This window comes from Carassius gibelio, chromosome B7, assembly GCF_023724105.1.
Source record: "Carassius gibelio isolate Cgi1373 ecotype wild population from Czech Republic chromosome B7, carGib1.2-hapl.c, whole genome shotgun sequence".
Lineage (NCBI taxonomy): Eukaryota > Metazoa > Chordata > Actinopteri > Cypriniformes > Cyprinidae > Carassius > Carassius gibelio.
The window spans coordinates 15,336,870-15,352,912 of NC_068402.1; the positions used below are offsets into that span (position 1 = coordinate 15,336,870).

The 16,043-nt window shown below is 39.9% G+C and overlaps 3 protein-coding genes across 3 annotated transcripts in view; 1 reads left to right on the top strand and 2 right to left on the bottom strand.

Annotated features, from left to right (window-relative positions):
* Positions 1-4,850, bottom strand: part of kcna4 (potassium voltage-gated channel, shaker-related subfamily, member 4) — a 31,055-nt gene extending 26,205 nt beyond the window's left edge. Inside the window, exon 1 of the mRNA XM_052562249.1 lies at positions 1,264-4,850. Within this exon, the coding sequence (XP_052418209.1) occupies positions 2,607-4,607 (2,001 nt within the window). The 5' untranslated portion in view covers positions 4,608-4,850 and the 3' untranslated portion in view covers positions 1,264-2,606. The remainder of the gene's footprint in view (positions 1-1,263) is intronic.
* Positions 4,851-6,829: 1,979 nt separating this feature from the next.
* Positions 6,830-11,081, top strand: fshb (follicle stimulating hormone subunit beta). Its single transcript, XM_052560799.1, has 2 exons — positions 6,830-9,837; positions 10,676-11,081. Exons 1-2 carry the CDS (start codon positions 9,664-9,666, stop codon positions 10,892-10,894), a joined length of 393 nt encoding a protein of 130 aa, XP_052416759.1. The 5' UTR covers positions 6,830-9,663; the 3' UTR covers positions 10,895-11,081.
* Positions 11,082-12,374: 1,293 nt separating this feature from the next.
* Positions 12,375-15,946, bottom strand: LOC127961606 (ARL14 effector protein). Its single transcript, XM_052560798.1, has 5 exons — positions 15,227-15,946; positions 14,557-14,755; positions 14,299-14,439; positions 13,057-13,109; positions 12,375-12,865 (listed from the first exon to the last, which is right to left on the bottom strand). The coding sequence occupies exons 1-5, from the start codon at positions 15,295-15,297 to the stop codon at positions 12,637-12,639; spliced, it is 693 nt and encodes a 230-aa protein (XP_052416758.1). The 5' UTR covers positions 15,298-15,946; the 3' UTR covers positions 12,375-12,636.
* Between the last annotated feature and the right edge of the window lie 97 nt (positions 15,947-16,043).

A 16,043-nucleotide genomic window follows, 5' to 3' on the forward strand; every position in this document is an offset into this window, starting at 1 on the left:
GATCTTTTAACGGTTTACTTGCCTAGATAGATAGACTTTAGCATAGAGAATGTTTAAATACTGAATATTGAAGCCAACATAAATGAATGGTCACAACCCATTTTAAATCCCTAATATGATGCATTTCCAAGCGACGCTGGACATTTACCAATAAAATGTAGAAAAGAACCTGATTTCTAGAAACGTTTTACTAGATGTGGATTTTTAACAAATATGAGCTTGTTAAATGAGTTCCCTGGTTTAAGTATTAGACTATTGTTTAAAATGATCAGATTTTCTGTGCAGATTAAGTGACATCAGGAAAGAAAAGCAAGCAAGGGGAAGTTATTACATTTGGATCATGAAATGTGATGAAGATTGTGAAGACTGACTTCTTAACAATGAACTGTTCATAACAAGACCTAAAACTCTTTGAACTATATGGATAAAATAATTAAGACAGTAATAATATGCTTATTTTAATTTTAATTTTTACTTAAAGGCAGAGCAGTTTGCCTGTAATTGAATGTCATTGTATAACCTGTTATCAGTAGTGCATCTACTACAACCTGTAAGAGGATCACTCCTCAAAAAGGACACTGTACATAGTGAGCGTAGTTTATAGAGTTGACAGCATTAACAGCTGATAAATGCCAGTTGTCGGTTACGTTTTCATCAACCTACACAGCCATTTTTCTTGTAACAAGCCCACAAGGCACTAGACTGACATGACACAGAAGGCACTTATGATAATCTAATATCAAGTGTGCATATTTTACACAAGTACACATTGGCCAAGTAATCGTGTTGTGAGAGATGAGCATGGCGAGGGAGGCCACAGTTATCTCCCTGTAGCGTGTTCTAAGAGTATGTCTTATTAAAGACAAAATATCATTTACTGGAGATTAAATTGTAATTATCATGTCTACAAAAAACAGTAACAGCTATTATGACATCAGAGAATGAAGCTCGGAACACTTAATGAGCAATGAGGATTTCTGGATTCCAAGGGAACACAGCACAGTTAGTCGTCTCTTTGACAATAAGCCCCTTGTTGCTAAGCAATTCAAGTCATTGTTGACACATTATTATAAAACGAGAAAAAATGAGAGTTGAAATCTCATGCATGCTGAGATCACGTGGAGCACCTGTTCCTAGCCTTAACAGACAACTATTAGATTCACACAGATATGTAAACACCTGGATGCTGTGTTACTAAACTGAGAGTATGATGACAACATGATAATTGTGTGAATGAGAAAACTTAATGCAGAAATGGCTTACCTGGCTTCCGCAAGCACTGCACATGCTCAGTGGTCATCCTGCACTCCAAAAGGATGAGAATTCGCTGTGCATGAAGTCCACCAAGTTCATGTTCCCTTCCATGCTGTACATTTCCGCCAGCATTTTTATAAAGGGATGCAGTGTCATTTGGTAAAGGGATGAAGACAAATAGTTGCATGAAGCATTCCCTTGAAATATACTCCCATGACAGCAACTTGAAAACTGTGGCCAAACGGATCCTTCAAGCCATGGTGTCGCTGACTCTGTTGTACAAGGTGTTTACTTTGTGAGACAATGCGAACCGGTTATTTTGGCCTCTGTATGCCATAATGTGACTGTGATGCTTAGAAAGACTGAATCCTCATGATGGATGAATTATGCTGTTTGTTTCAAATATTGTGCTAATGAACAAAAACTAACATGACTGATTTGTTTTCCAATACTCACAAAAGGGACTGACAATAAATGACTCTTCAGTCACTGTGGACAAAGCACAAATAACTACACAGGGTGTGTGCTAAAAGGAGTTTTACCAGAGTGTAGAACATACTGAACACTGCCATACTGACACATTGCTGCCATAATGGGATTTAAGATAACATTGCCTTAAGTTACGCAGTATGCTGCCTTTTAATTAATCATAATAATTCAAATACGTTAAAATAATTCATTACTATTAGCTGAATTGGTTTTCATCAGAGAAGACTGCAGCATATGTTTGCTAGTATTTCGAATTAATCCAAAATGCAAGTCGTAATATGATTACTGAGTTGTTTTTCAATTCAGTGTCCTCCCTCTCTACCTCAATGTTACCTGGTCCTTTCCTCTGCTTTAAACTGGGAGACCATAACATAACTGATGATAGTGCAAACAATTTAAACGTTATTGCATAATAGCATTAGATAAGAAGAACTCGCCTCTTTTACCTACAATTACTGACAAATGTAACTCATAAAGTGCCTATGCAAGTTCTTTTTGTTGCCTTCATTAATGAACCGGGAGTCGTGGGCAGATAGAGACACCTCCACGTCACGTAAAGCTGGTGGTTTTTGCGTTGCCTGTCACGTGATTACAGGGTATGTTTCACTACAAAAGTAGCCACATTGCAAAAATGTTTCAGCTCAGGTCCAGAACTTGATGAGTGCGTGTATGCATGTATATGTGTGTGTGTGTGTGTGTGTGAGAGAGAGAGAGAGAGAGAGAGAGAGAGCGTCTCCTTGTGTTGCGCACGTGCGTACTGGATAGCCTATATGTATTCAAGTTGTGCATGTGTGCTGTTAACTGATTCATTTGTGCAGTCATCTTTATGAAAACCTCCCGAGGCGGTTATCGTTCGTCCATAATCATACATCTGTCTGTAGGGTTCGTGATTGTGAACTGTTTTTTCCGCCTAAGTCAGTACCGTTCCCTCTACTCGGGCTTTGCGTGTCTGCCCCACACAGAGATTCTGTCACTCCTTCCTCCATCTCCATGTACTCTGCCGCCTTGTCACCCAAAGACGACCCCGATGGGGAACCTTTGAATTTTCTCAGGAAATCCGGAAAGTACGGGCAGCCCGGCGGGGGCTGTTCCACAACGGGCGCCTGGTCCTCGTTATCAGTCTCCCGGTGGTAGAAATAGTTAAAGTTGGACACGATGACAGGGACTGGAAGCGCAATGGTCAGGACACCAGCGATGGCGCACAACGAGCCCACGATTTTGCCCCCGACCGTGATGGGCTTCATGTCCCCGTAGCCCACCGTGGTCATGGTCACTACAGCCCACCAGAACGCGTCTGGGATGCTGGTGAACTGAGACGAGGGCTCGTCCGCCTCCGCGAAGTACACCGCGCTGGAGAACAGGATGACGCCGATGACGAGGAAGAAGATGAGCAGCGCCAGCTCTCGCATGCTCGCGCGCAAAGTGTGCCCCAGGATCTGGAGACCTTTCGAGTGCCGAGACAGTTTGAAGATCCTGAACACGCGGACGAGTCGTATTATCCTCAGGATCGCGAAACTCATTGCATGTTGCCCGTTGCCTTGCTGCTGTGCGAGGTCTGTGCCGAGAGTTATGAAGTAAGGCAAAATAGAGACGATATCTATGGAGTTCATCGCGTTTTTAAAGAAAGCTGTTTTACTGGGGCTCGCGAAGAAGCGCACAATGATCTCAAACGAGAACCAAATGATGCACACCGTCTCAACGATGAAAAATGGGTCGTTGAACGGCGTAAATCCATTGTCCGCCTGCGTGGAGTTTTTACCTGGGCTGAGGAATTCTTTGTCGTCCCTGAATTCTGGCAATGTCTCCAAACAAAAGATGACGATGGATATGACGATGACCAGCACTGACACGACCGCGATCCCTCTGGCTGGACTTGAACTCTCCGGATACTCGAAGAGCAGCCAGATCTGGCGTTTGAACTCGTCCTCGGGCAGCGGCTTCTCCTCCTCCTTCACGAAGCCCTCATCCTCGCGAAACTTGAGCATCGCCTCTTCCCCGAGTTCATAGAACTTGACCTCCTCGGAAAAGATGTCAAATGGCACGTTGACGGGTCTCTTCAAGCGCCCCCCGGACTGATAGAAGTACAGAATGGCATCAAAGCTCGGTCGATTCCTGTCGAAGAAGTATTCGTTACGCAGAGGGTCGAAGTACCTGATTCGCTTCTCAGGGTCGCCCAGGAGCGTGTCTGGGAACTGCGCGAGTGTCTTCAGCTGGGTCTCAAACTTCAAGCCTGACACGTTGATGACAACTCTCTCGCAGCAGCCATATTCGTTGTAAACATTTTCGTAGCCGGACTGAGGACGCCTGTCTGTTAACGAAACCGTCTCCTCTTCATAATCCATGTTATAGACAAAAGTCGATCTCTTGCTTCCCCTGTCCTCCTCTTCCTCCTCGCCCTCCGCCTCCTCCTCCTCGATCATGATGTCCTCCTCGGATCCTAGGAGCGCCAACTCTGACTGGCGTAGATCCCCGCCGAGTGCCGCGCGGTTCCGTCTCCAGCGCGCGACGCTTCGTTGCTTTTTTCGCTCTCGGAGAAGTTGCTGTAGCGGCTCGTGGTGTTGCTGCTGCTGCTGTTGCTGTTGCGACTGTTGGGAGGAGGAGGAGGAGGAGGAGGGGCGCGAGGCGGTCCCGGCGCTACTGTTGTTGGTATTCGTTGAAGAGGCGGTGCGACTCTGATGCGGATGGTTGTGGGGATGGCCGCTGGACCCACCTCCCTCTCCGACCGTTCCGGCTTCGGCTACCGCCGCTGCGCGAGACTGCCGCTCCCGCTCGCGCTCTCTCTCCCTGACGCGTGCCTGGGCATATCCATAGGGCAGGTGGGTGTTGCAGCCCCCGCTGTCCGCGCCGACCATAGCAAACTCCATCTTCTCAAACTATAAAGCGTTCAGAATGATGGTCAACGGGCTGAAGAACGAGCTTGAGCTAAAGACGGCCTCAAGTTCATAAATGCAGTTCACTGGCACTGCAGGTCCGCTGCCTTCGGAAGTGCTTTAAGCTCTTTCAGTGCACTTTTACTTATTGTGATTGGACTTTACAACTGTGGCGAAGCGACGTGCTTCTGGTGACATCATCATCATAATCGTCATCATAATGAGAAAAAAAGGTGTCCAACAGTTCTAGAATCCATGTGCGCGGCGCGCGCATGTGTTATCCAAAAGGAAACCGAATGCAGGAGGAGAGCTCCGTTATCTGAGGTGCTCGGAAGAGACTTTATTCCCATATGAAATCACTGGTTCCCATCTTCGCTGCGAGGGAGGGGTGGGGTGTAGGTTTGCTCCGTCCTCTGCCCCTTCGGTGGCTATGAATGAATCACTGAATCCGCTTGACACCAGCAACAGCTGCAAAGAAAAGAAAAACGTGTTGTAGAATGCAAACTGCTTATCGAAATGTAGCCCAAGCAGACTGTGATGGAGCCTATCTACACCAACATGAGCAGAACATTTGGAAAAAGTCATCATTAACAAAGACATCCTAAGCTACATATTGATAATAATATTAATAACAATACTACTGTGGCACATCGTTATTGTAACAGGCCAGACAAGAATGGAAACAGGATACTGCGCGTGATATTACTGATCCAAAATCTCTTGACAATTAATTATAAACAGTCGTCGCACGCAATTTATCAGCCCTCTCATGCACTCCACGTTCCTTTATCTCGAGCCACTTACGTAGGAAATCATATGAGGATGTCTTCTCAGCTTCCACCCTCAATACAACAAGGTAGAGACGGCTGAGGATGTACATCCCAGGTTTGTGCAGATTTCCATCGCGCTCAGATATTCCTCGACGTTGCCAAACGCAGAACATGACACCTCAGCAGTCAGGTGTGATCACATTCGAAGGATGACAGTTTTGGTCACGGCTCGCCGTCGGGTCTTTATTCAACAGGATCTCTCATCACCTGCCCATCTCCCCCTCCCCAAAAAGCATGCACCGCTGCATTAAGCCTGGACTCGCACTCACCAAAAAGCAGGTGCTGCCACCGAGAGCATGCTGCGTGGCTCCATAAATCACACGAGCAGCGTCAGAATCGAGATGTATCAAAGTTTTAGGATGCCATGTGAAATAGCCTTAGGTAAGTATGCGCAGCGCGCATCTGTCTGCCGCTCAGTCTCGCCCGTTGACCATTGTGCTCGTGTTATTGGGGAGCTGCGCTCCGCCGCGAGAGGCACGTTTGCGCAACGCGGAAAGACCTCGATCGCCCCCCTGTGGTCGTGGCAGGCGCGCACCGGTGTGCTGCTGCAGTTCTCAAACTTCGACAGCCCCTTATGCATCTGTTGACATCCAGTTCATCGCAACTGCCTACCCGGGGGACTGCTGCAGAGCACGAGCTGCACACGCTAAGCAGCCGGTGTGTGGCTCTGTCAAAAAGCCTCATACACTTTCTGTCACGGCCTGCTTATGTATAGCCACCGTTTGGAAAAAGTTAAGAATGTAAACACAACATAAAAAAAGATGAATGTGATTGTTTTGTGAGAGCTGTGCACTTCATTCTTCCTTGCTCCATTAAACAAGCTAGTGTTTATGCAAAGAACATAAATAAAAGATTCAACTCCTTTTTTGGGGGGGGGGGGGGGGGGGGCGTGGGGAGTTTTCAGTTGGATCTGCTGAAAACTTGAGGAGAAAATGAAATATTTAAAACATTTATCTTTGAGATGTCAAAGTTTAAATATTGATGTAACTACTGTAAATTAAATAAGACATTTATTAGAATTTGCAATAACTGGTGTTCTTTCTAAACACAAGGAGGCACAGGATTCATCACAGTTTTCAATTTATTTTGTTGTAAAATATAACACACACATTTATTATGTTAAAAAAGAAGCTGTCATCTTATTGAAATAAGTTGCATCTAATATTTTATATCAGTTTAGTTTGGCTTTAGAACAATGGTAATATGGGACAAATTATCTTATTTTATCTAGAATATGATCATATGTGAGTGTATTGTCATTAGCATTAAATCATACAGGAAACAGTGGCACTGTAAATGTGTGTATATATATATATATATATATATATATATATATATGTATATATATATATATATATATTAATTCAACTAAATTTTAAACTCAGAAGAGGTTGCTAATGCTTTAAACTCATATGATGTTTGTATGCTAGCAAAATGCAAATGATAACTCCCACTAGCCACCTGCCTGTTTCTCATTGCTCTCTATGTTACAACAGATAGCTTTAGAAAAGCAGTTTCATCAGCAGCACTGTTTTTAAGCAACAAATCCTTTATATTTATCACCTGGAAAACAAATATTTTTTTTCGCAAGACAGAGAAACGCTCAACAAAAACTCATGTCTGACATATTCTGTTGTAGGGGGGAAATGTGTGTGTGCTATCAGGATGATTGTGCTGTTTGATCCAGCTCATTAGTTATGCAGCAGACATTGTCTTTTTCTCTTGTTAAAATAGTGTGCATTGACCAACCTTTACTATCTTGACAAATTGACTTCTTGCTTGTTGTTTTATTATTCAAATACCCCACCTAAGTAGCTTGTTTTGGACTTGGCTTATGCTTTTTTTTCTATGCTTACTGTCTATTCTGTATTGGATCTGCAGCTGGCACTATACAAAATAAAAGGGGGCAGTATTTCACAAGACAACATTTAGTCATTGTGTGCAAGCACACAGTATGGCTGCTTTATATGTGTAGGGAGTAAAGATTCTGAATGTAGTGTGAAGGTTGTGGGTGTGCGACTGGATAATGGCTTATAGTTATTCCAATAATGGTGCTGACTGCATTGTATTCCAGGAATGAGCTGAATATGACTGAGCAGCAGTGAGAGGTACATTGAGACCTGAGTAAATGTGAGAATTACTGGATATACAGAGTCAGACAGAAGCATTTTGGATGCACTGATGGGAGTGAAAAGACAGATTTTCTCTACATTAAAAAGCTTTATTCGGATAGGGCACTTGTCGCAGCATGATTGATGAAGGTCAGTGGGTCATCTTGGACAATTTCCAAGATGTGGACACATCAGGAGTCAATGACTGTACAACCTTCAAAAGCGATGGAAAGAGACTGGGGGCGGCTGAAAGATAAAAGAGCTTTGTTTTGTCAAGGTTGAGCTGGAGATGAAAAGCCGTAGAGCCAGACTGAGATCTGTTAAAGACAATGAACAGAATCAAAATGAAAATCCAGGGCACTTTAAACTTTAAAATAGAGAACGGTCAAGGCATTAATGACTAGGCCTGCTGCCAAATAGAGTGAATGCTAGAATAGTTATTTTGCAGAGGACAGTTTCAAAGACTATATGCTGTATATAAAATGTTCAGAAGATTTTATGTTTGAAATACGTCTTTATGCAAACCACTAGATATATCTTTTGTCATTCGTATTTGAAAATGAAATGGAGATTGAAATGCTCACAAGCTTTGAAAAGAGTAATGGGTGATTTCATGCATTAAATTGGTGAAGGGTGCATTAGACAGATCAAAAGTGACAGTAAACATTTTGAATTTGAGGGTTTTTTATATTTTTACATATAGCCATTTAGCAGATGCTTTTATCCAAAGCAGCTTACAAATGAGGACAATGGAAGCAATCAACAAAAGAGCAACGATATTATTTTTAATTTATGAGATTTTAGTTTAAAATAAATGCTGCTGTTGATGGCAAAGCAGCAGCCATCAACCCAGTCTTCAGTGTCACACGATTCTTCAGAAGTTATTTTAATATGCTGATTTGGTGATCAGTTGCTAATAATAATGATTATTATTGTCATCAACATTTGAAAAACAGTTGAACAGAAAAACAAACTGCTTTGCCACTTAATATTCTTGTCAAAATCATAATACATGATTTTCAGTATTATTTAAAAGAATAATAATATAAATAATATAAATTGTAAAAGAACAGCTTTCATTTGAAACAGATATTTCTTAAATGAAAAGGTATTTTAAATCTAAAATTCTAAATGTCTATGATCTGTCAAAGACATTTGAACAACCTGTCACGTTTGATCAATTTATTGCATCCTTTATCAATTTAATGCATCAAATTATCCATTACACATTTCAAATGAGCATCTCAATCCCAATATAATTTTCAAATATCAATAGATAGAGTGGTTAAAGCAAACAAAAACATCACTTCCATCTGTTATGACTGTTTCAAAAGTTCGCCAGGTAAAAACTGAACTGATGCTGTGGAGATTAAAATTTTATGGATTTCTATTAAATATATATATATCCTCCAGGAATAAATTGTTAAAGCAACCGTGTGTGGATCTCTTAGAGATGACAAGCTGTTGTTCCAGTGATTTTCAATCCAGGAATTGTGCTGCAGAACACTGACCTTGAAAACATCAGTGGTGGCCTTTACATGGATCCTGTTCTGTCTAAGCCTCTTCCAGACTGAATGCCATGGCCACAGGGCTTTTGGGGATTTGTGCCACCTCCACAAAAGCAAACGCAGTAGTATGATAAGACATGGCTGCTCTCAACTAGATGTGGGCGTCACGTCTGACAGGAGGGTATAAGTGTCCACATAAACTGAGCTGAAAGGATTTTGTCTCAGCGAAACTCCAGCAGGTAGGACTGACATGAACTATATATTAGTATTTTAGCAATTATATTGATATTAGCATGAACTGTATATTAGTAATTTGTCTTCAGTTTCAATGTGTTTGATAGTTGCTTTTCCTAAACCAAATTTAAATTGATTCATCTTAGTTGCTCAATTAATAATAAATTAGCCAGCTGTTTGTTTATGTCCAGGCTTTGTGAGTTAGATTGTACTTTCAATAGTGATTTTCTTTATATTAAAAAAATTTAATAATTAAAAATAATAATTAAGTAGTAAAGCTCAAGATGGAAACAAAATGCAACGCTAATAATTTATCCACTGCAGTACCTCTATTAGATTAGCTGCACACTTTCGCATTGATTCCCAGATGAGGATGCGCTTCGTTGTTATGGTGATTCTGTTGCCGGCGCTAATGATGTCAGGATCGGAATGCAGGTCCAGCTGTCGGCTCACCAATATCTCCATCACCGTGGAAAGTGAGGAATGTGGCAGCTGCATCACAATTGACACCACTGCCTGTGCCGGGCTTTGCAAAACACAGGTAGGATTAAGTATTATTCTTATCACCTTGCTTTTAAAAGGATTTGTGCACATATGACATATATGTGAATTGATATATATATATATATATATATATATATATATATATATATATATATATATATATATATATATATACATTTTCAGCTGTTACTACTCCAGTCTTCAGTGTCACATGATCCATCCTTTTTGTGTGTGTGTAATATTTTTGTTGATACGGGATACTTTGATGAATAAAAAAAAATTCAAAACAACGATATTTATTTAAAATAGACATGTATTTGTAACATAATTGTTTTTTCTGTAACTGAATGCATCCTTGCTGGATAAAAGTAGGCTATTCTTTTATTATTATTTTTTTTTAATTCTTACCCCAAACTTTGTATATTGTCACACTTTCCCAAAAAAAAAAAAAAAACATTAAATGCCACAAATGTTTTCAACATTGAAATGTTTCTTGTGCACCAAATCAGCAAATTCGAATGATTTCTGAAGGATGATCTGATACTAAATTTTCAGCTCTGTCGTCCCAGGAATAAATCACACTTTAAATATGGTAATATGGTAAAATATGGTAAAATAGCCAACTATTTTTTTAAAGTGTAATATTACACAATATTACTGTTTTTTTCTATTAAATAAATGTAGCCTTACTAAGCATAAGAGACTGTTTTAACAACATTAAATGATCTACCGTATGTCTGTGTTATGTCTCTCTCTCTGTCTCTTTCTCTATATAGTATATATGCAGACCTTTTTTATTTATTTATACAACATTCATTCTTCCTCTTGCACCAGATAAAGCGGAACTAAAATGCATTCTATTTATTGTTTGGCAGGAAAGTGTTTACCGTAGCCCACTGATGCTGTCTTACCAGAACACCTGTAACTTCAGAGAATGGACGTACGAGACCTATGAGTTCAAAGGCTGCCCTGCCAGGGCTGACTCCATTTTCACTTACCCAGTGGCCCTCAGCTGTGAATGCAGCAAGTGTAACTCTGACATCACAGACTGTGGAGTCCTCAGCCAGCAGACACTCGGCTGCAATGCACATTAGACAAGGAAACTAAACACCCCATCTGCAACTTTGAAAGCCTTTTGTACAGTTCTGAATATTTCATAATACTATGTAAATTGCATAATGGAATGAAACAAAATATATAACATTTTAATATTATTTGCAAGCATCAATAAATATAACATACTGCAAGAACCCATTGAAGGCTAAATCTAATGAATTTTTAAATCTGTATTAAAGATGCTTTGGCTCAAAGCTCCTGACAGGTCATCCGTGAGGTGCTGTTTCATCCCGTTGTGTTTCTGGAATCTTCTGTGCGCTCTGATATCAATAATCTCAGTCAGGCACAAACTGCTCCATTAAAACAGCTCTCACATAGCGTAAACAGAACTCATTTCCTGTGATAAACCATCTGTTCCCAAGCGCTTACACACACAGACACGTTAATTTTGCTTGTGAAATTGGTGCGTTTTTACCAGAGCTTATAATTGTCCTTCTGAGACCAACTGTAAAAATCTCTCTCTGTGAGGATGCTTTCTCCGATACGCTGAGCAAACTCATTGAAACCATCCTACATTTACATAATCAAATTAGTAGTGAATCAGCATGAATATCAAAGAGTTTTCGGAAAAAGGGGTAATGTCTTACATATAAATAGAGAAATGGGTTAGGGCACATCACATGTATGGTAATAAAGAGGAACAGATGATAAAAACAAGAGACACTACACTGCAAGCACTTTTCAATATTTTAAGGATTAGTCTAAATTTCACTTGACTAATTGATTTTAAACTCAAAAAATCCCTACTATACCTCAAGGCCTCAAGTTATGGCGATAAAAGGTTTACTCTCCCCTTACGTTGCAAGTATTGTAATATTTAAACAAGTATATCAGTGCTTCATCTTTAAAATTGCACTGCCAGTTATTTGCACAGCAAAAAGCTTCACCCAGGCAGTTTTCCCTAGATGAACTGCCTGTCTAGATGGGGATGTTTTGTAAATCATCAAAATCTGCCTCATTTGAGCGCTTTTGCAATACATTATCCCTGCTTCAAGTCAACTTTCTTGCTGTTTGTACATTCTTATTGTTGTGGAGCTACAAGGCAAACTGGGCCTATGACAGATTGTTCTTCATCTTGACATTCCTGGCTCCTAGCACTGCAACACGAGGTGGAGCGCGCTGAATGTGCAGGCTGAGACAAATGGGTCAATTAGAAAAACATCTTAGACAATATCTAATATATGATATCACCAAACAAACACCAAAGTGCCCTGCAGTAAACCAACAGGTTTCTGGATATCATCACAGTCGGTTTACGGAGTATATCAAAGAGCTAAAAATGTGTATTTGTTTTACTTCAAAACAAATTAAATAATAAAATGGCTACATATTATGCTTGGTGTTTTAAACAAAATAAAGTGTAGACGGAGTGATTCGGATAAGAGAGAAATATTCCCAAATATTTTTAAATGAGTTTAAAAGATCATATTTGTAAACCCTATGAATCCGCACCATGCATTCTCCTTATAGTAAGATTTTATTTTTGGAAGTGTGAAAAATTTAGAGGGGGGGAAAGAGGTACAGCATTACAACAAAGTAGTGGAAATCCTGGAAAGAATACAAAAATGAACACAGCTGTGACAGCAGCAAAAACACAAGACAACATTAAACTTTTACATTAAAAAATAAACAATATAGCAAATGAAGCAGGTACTTCTGCAATGTCCATGTACCAAGCCTGTGACGGTCTTTTTGCTCAGAAGTAGAAGTAGTGTCATAGCTAATTTGCAAACTTGTTGCGAATGATCTCTCCTCCCTCTACCTCCACTTGCTCATACAACCATTTCCGGTCACATCGGCACTCCACTCCACACTTCCGCGATCCACACTCGGGACAGGGGTAAAAGCAACCCATGCAGTCCACATCCAGACAGTCGCACAGATCCCTTCCACAGGAGATCAACAGACCTTTGCTGTCATACACTTTACTCTTGAGAGACATGGTCTGTCTGCAGGGACAAGAAAGATGGCAAAAAATGGGGTAAGTTTTATTTTTTTTCTTCTCCAATGTTTAAAAGACACCATCAAACACTCTGAATACAACTGGAATTTAATTAACTGCAATCGTGATTTATATGCTAATCTTTATTATGGCTGAGGTGATGTGTTCATGAGTTTGAGAATCTAGAAAGACATATACCTGTCACCTAGAGAGACCTTCCCTGCACGTCTCCGGTCATTCACACCTCTGCTCTATAACAAAGAAGAAACAAAAACAGCTGATTGACTAAAGAAAAAGTAGTCAGCTGAACTATAGCTGATCCTTTTTAAAATGGCACCAATTATTTTAGAAAGCAATGCTTTGACAACCTTGTGGCCAACCACATTTCAGAGTTTCTCAAAAAACACAAATTCTTAATTTTTCTAAATTATTTAGTTTTTTTGATACACAAAAAAAAAAAAAAAACATGGTAATTGTGACTTTAGTTAACTTTTCTCAATTGCAAGATATACACCTTAAACTTTTGATAACAAAAGGCTGAATTGTGAGAGAAGTCAAATTACCTTTATTATATACACACCGTATTTTCCGGACTATAAGTCGATTTTTTTCATAAATTGGATGGTCCTGCGACTTATAGTCATGTTCGACTTTTCAAAATTAATTTGACATGAACCAAGAGAAAACATTAGCGTCTCCAGCCGCGAGAGGGTGCTCTATGCTGCTCAGTGGTCCTGAAGTCTACCACTGAAAACAAGGAGCACCCTCTCGCGGCTGTAGACGGTAATGTTTTGTCTTGGTTCATGGTTCTAAAATCCGACTTATAGTCCAGTGCGACTTATATATGTTTTTATTCTTCATCATGACGTATTTTTCGGACTGATGCGACTTATACTCAGGTGCGACTTATAGTACGAAAATACAGTGGCGAAAAAAAAAAAAAACAAGTGAATTGAGAGCAGTAAACAGGTTGAAAAAAAATTTGAAGAGCGAGATGTAAATTCAGAATTTATAAAGAAAACGGAATTGTGAGAACTCAGCATTTCAGTTTGTATTTATTTTATTCCATGGCAGAAACTGACTACTATAATTTTGAATGAAGAATTAATTGAGAATTCCATTTTATTAATCATTTTAAAAATGCCAGAAAAAAACTACTATAACATAAGCTCTTAAGTAATGACCAGAAAGGTTTAGTCTAGTCTTACATTGCAAATATAATAATAATAATAATAAATGCTACAGCTTCATCTATACAATCTATACAGCTTCATCTATACATCTATACTATTTAAAAAAAAAAAAAAGATTTATGCAGACTTGGTTTTCCTTAAACAAACTACATGTCTGGAATGGTTTGAAAATCATCAAATCTGCCTCTTTTTTTTCCAATACATTATCCAGTGTTAGTAATTGCATATTCAGTGGTTCATGTGTTACCTTAATGCTAGAGTCTCTTATAGGCTGTCTTCGGTCTTTTGAGAATAGTTTGGCTCGGTCTTTATCAGAAAGTGAACCAAACCGACTGGCATCATTTGCATCCTTTGCCACTAAGCCTCCTCTGTTTTTCCGTAATTCAATCTGTGAGAAATACACAGTGAATAAAACAATGAGTGGATTGGCACTGCTGAAGAAGTTACATTGATGTTGTTGAACTGGATTACAAGAATAACTCTACTAAATGCAAAAGAAACACACCTTTGTGCCATCTCCTCCAGAGCTTGCGAAAATAGTTGGCACAGCATCCTCTCTGAGAAACAGCTTTCCATTATAGTCACGGAAGCAGTCGGTCTGGAAATGCTCCGAGCACAAACAGGAGTTCTGAGTGGGAACGAAATTCTTTCTCCCAAGGTTTCGTACCCATTGCTCGGCTAGCTGAGGCTTGCTGATTGGAAACCTGAAGAGAGAGAAAGAAACGGTGGCTGCAACTCCATTGGTTACTGTTGCTCCCAATACAGTTTACCAAGGCTTCTGATGCTTAGCAAGCTGTGCAAATCACCGAGATTTAAAAAGCGGACCTATCATAATCAGCTGGTACAAGTCCTTTTTTATGGCAACATAACACAAGCTAGTTAATTATGTTATGACATCATAATATCAATTTCTGCTGACATCTCTGAAAGACTAACGTTATGTATATTGAAAGTAAAAAGAGGAGCACAGACAAACACAACGCGCCACAATAAGCGTATAGATTGTGCTGCCTCAAGATAGAAAGTAGTATTTTAGGTATTTTACACTTACGCCGAGTCATGTGTTAACTGTAAAACCTCTATCTGGATTTACAGCATGCACATGTAAACAGTGAAGCTTTACACAAAGATCAAGCGTGTCAAAAAATCGTGTTATCTTCGTTGAGTTAACTTACCTGTAAAATCTGATCTCTGACCCTTTGGCAAACCGGTTTGAGCAATCAATAGCTGAGCAAGAGATCGGCATGGTGTTGTAATCGTGTTAAAACTTTAAAAAAAACTGTTATTGTTCCACGCGAACTACAATCATTTCCAGAAGCAACACCATGGGAGCATCAAAACGCGGACTTTGTTAACTGCGCATGCGCAGTTATTTCTTATTTTTCTTCTTCGTTGGAGTTTAATGGAAGTTGGCATTCATAGTGTTGCATTACTGCCATCTGCTGTTTCAAATGCGTCCTTCCAGTCCAGTCCTCATTAGACAATTTAACAATATATCCGTCCTTGATCATTATTTCGATATTTATTCATTATTTTCAACTATACCTGTTTCCCGTAGCTGATTCTTGAACGCTTGCCTTTCTTGTATATATTTTTTACATGATATAAAGATGACTCCTGACTTGCGTCCCATAGTCCTCTCGGGTGTTTTCCATGAAAAGTTTCGTTTAGCTTGCAATGTCCAATCCGTAGGCTATTTATTTTGACTTGCACCTTCTTTTTATTTCTCTTTTTACTTTCCATACCTATCATAGTTTGCATGTCACGTACAGGTGTCTCCCTTTGATATCATTATCCCGCTGCTGCTGACATTTTTGCATGATCTTTTTCCACACCCAAACTCTTGCCTTCTGTTTTTGATCATTTAATTTGGACTTCAACATGCTCTTTCCTTGTTGTTTCTTTTGCCAGCGTGTCTATTTTCTAATTTCCCTGGATGCCCGTCATTGTATGATGCCGTCATTCTGGGTTCTGCCCACCCACTCCTCTCCT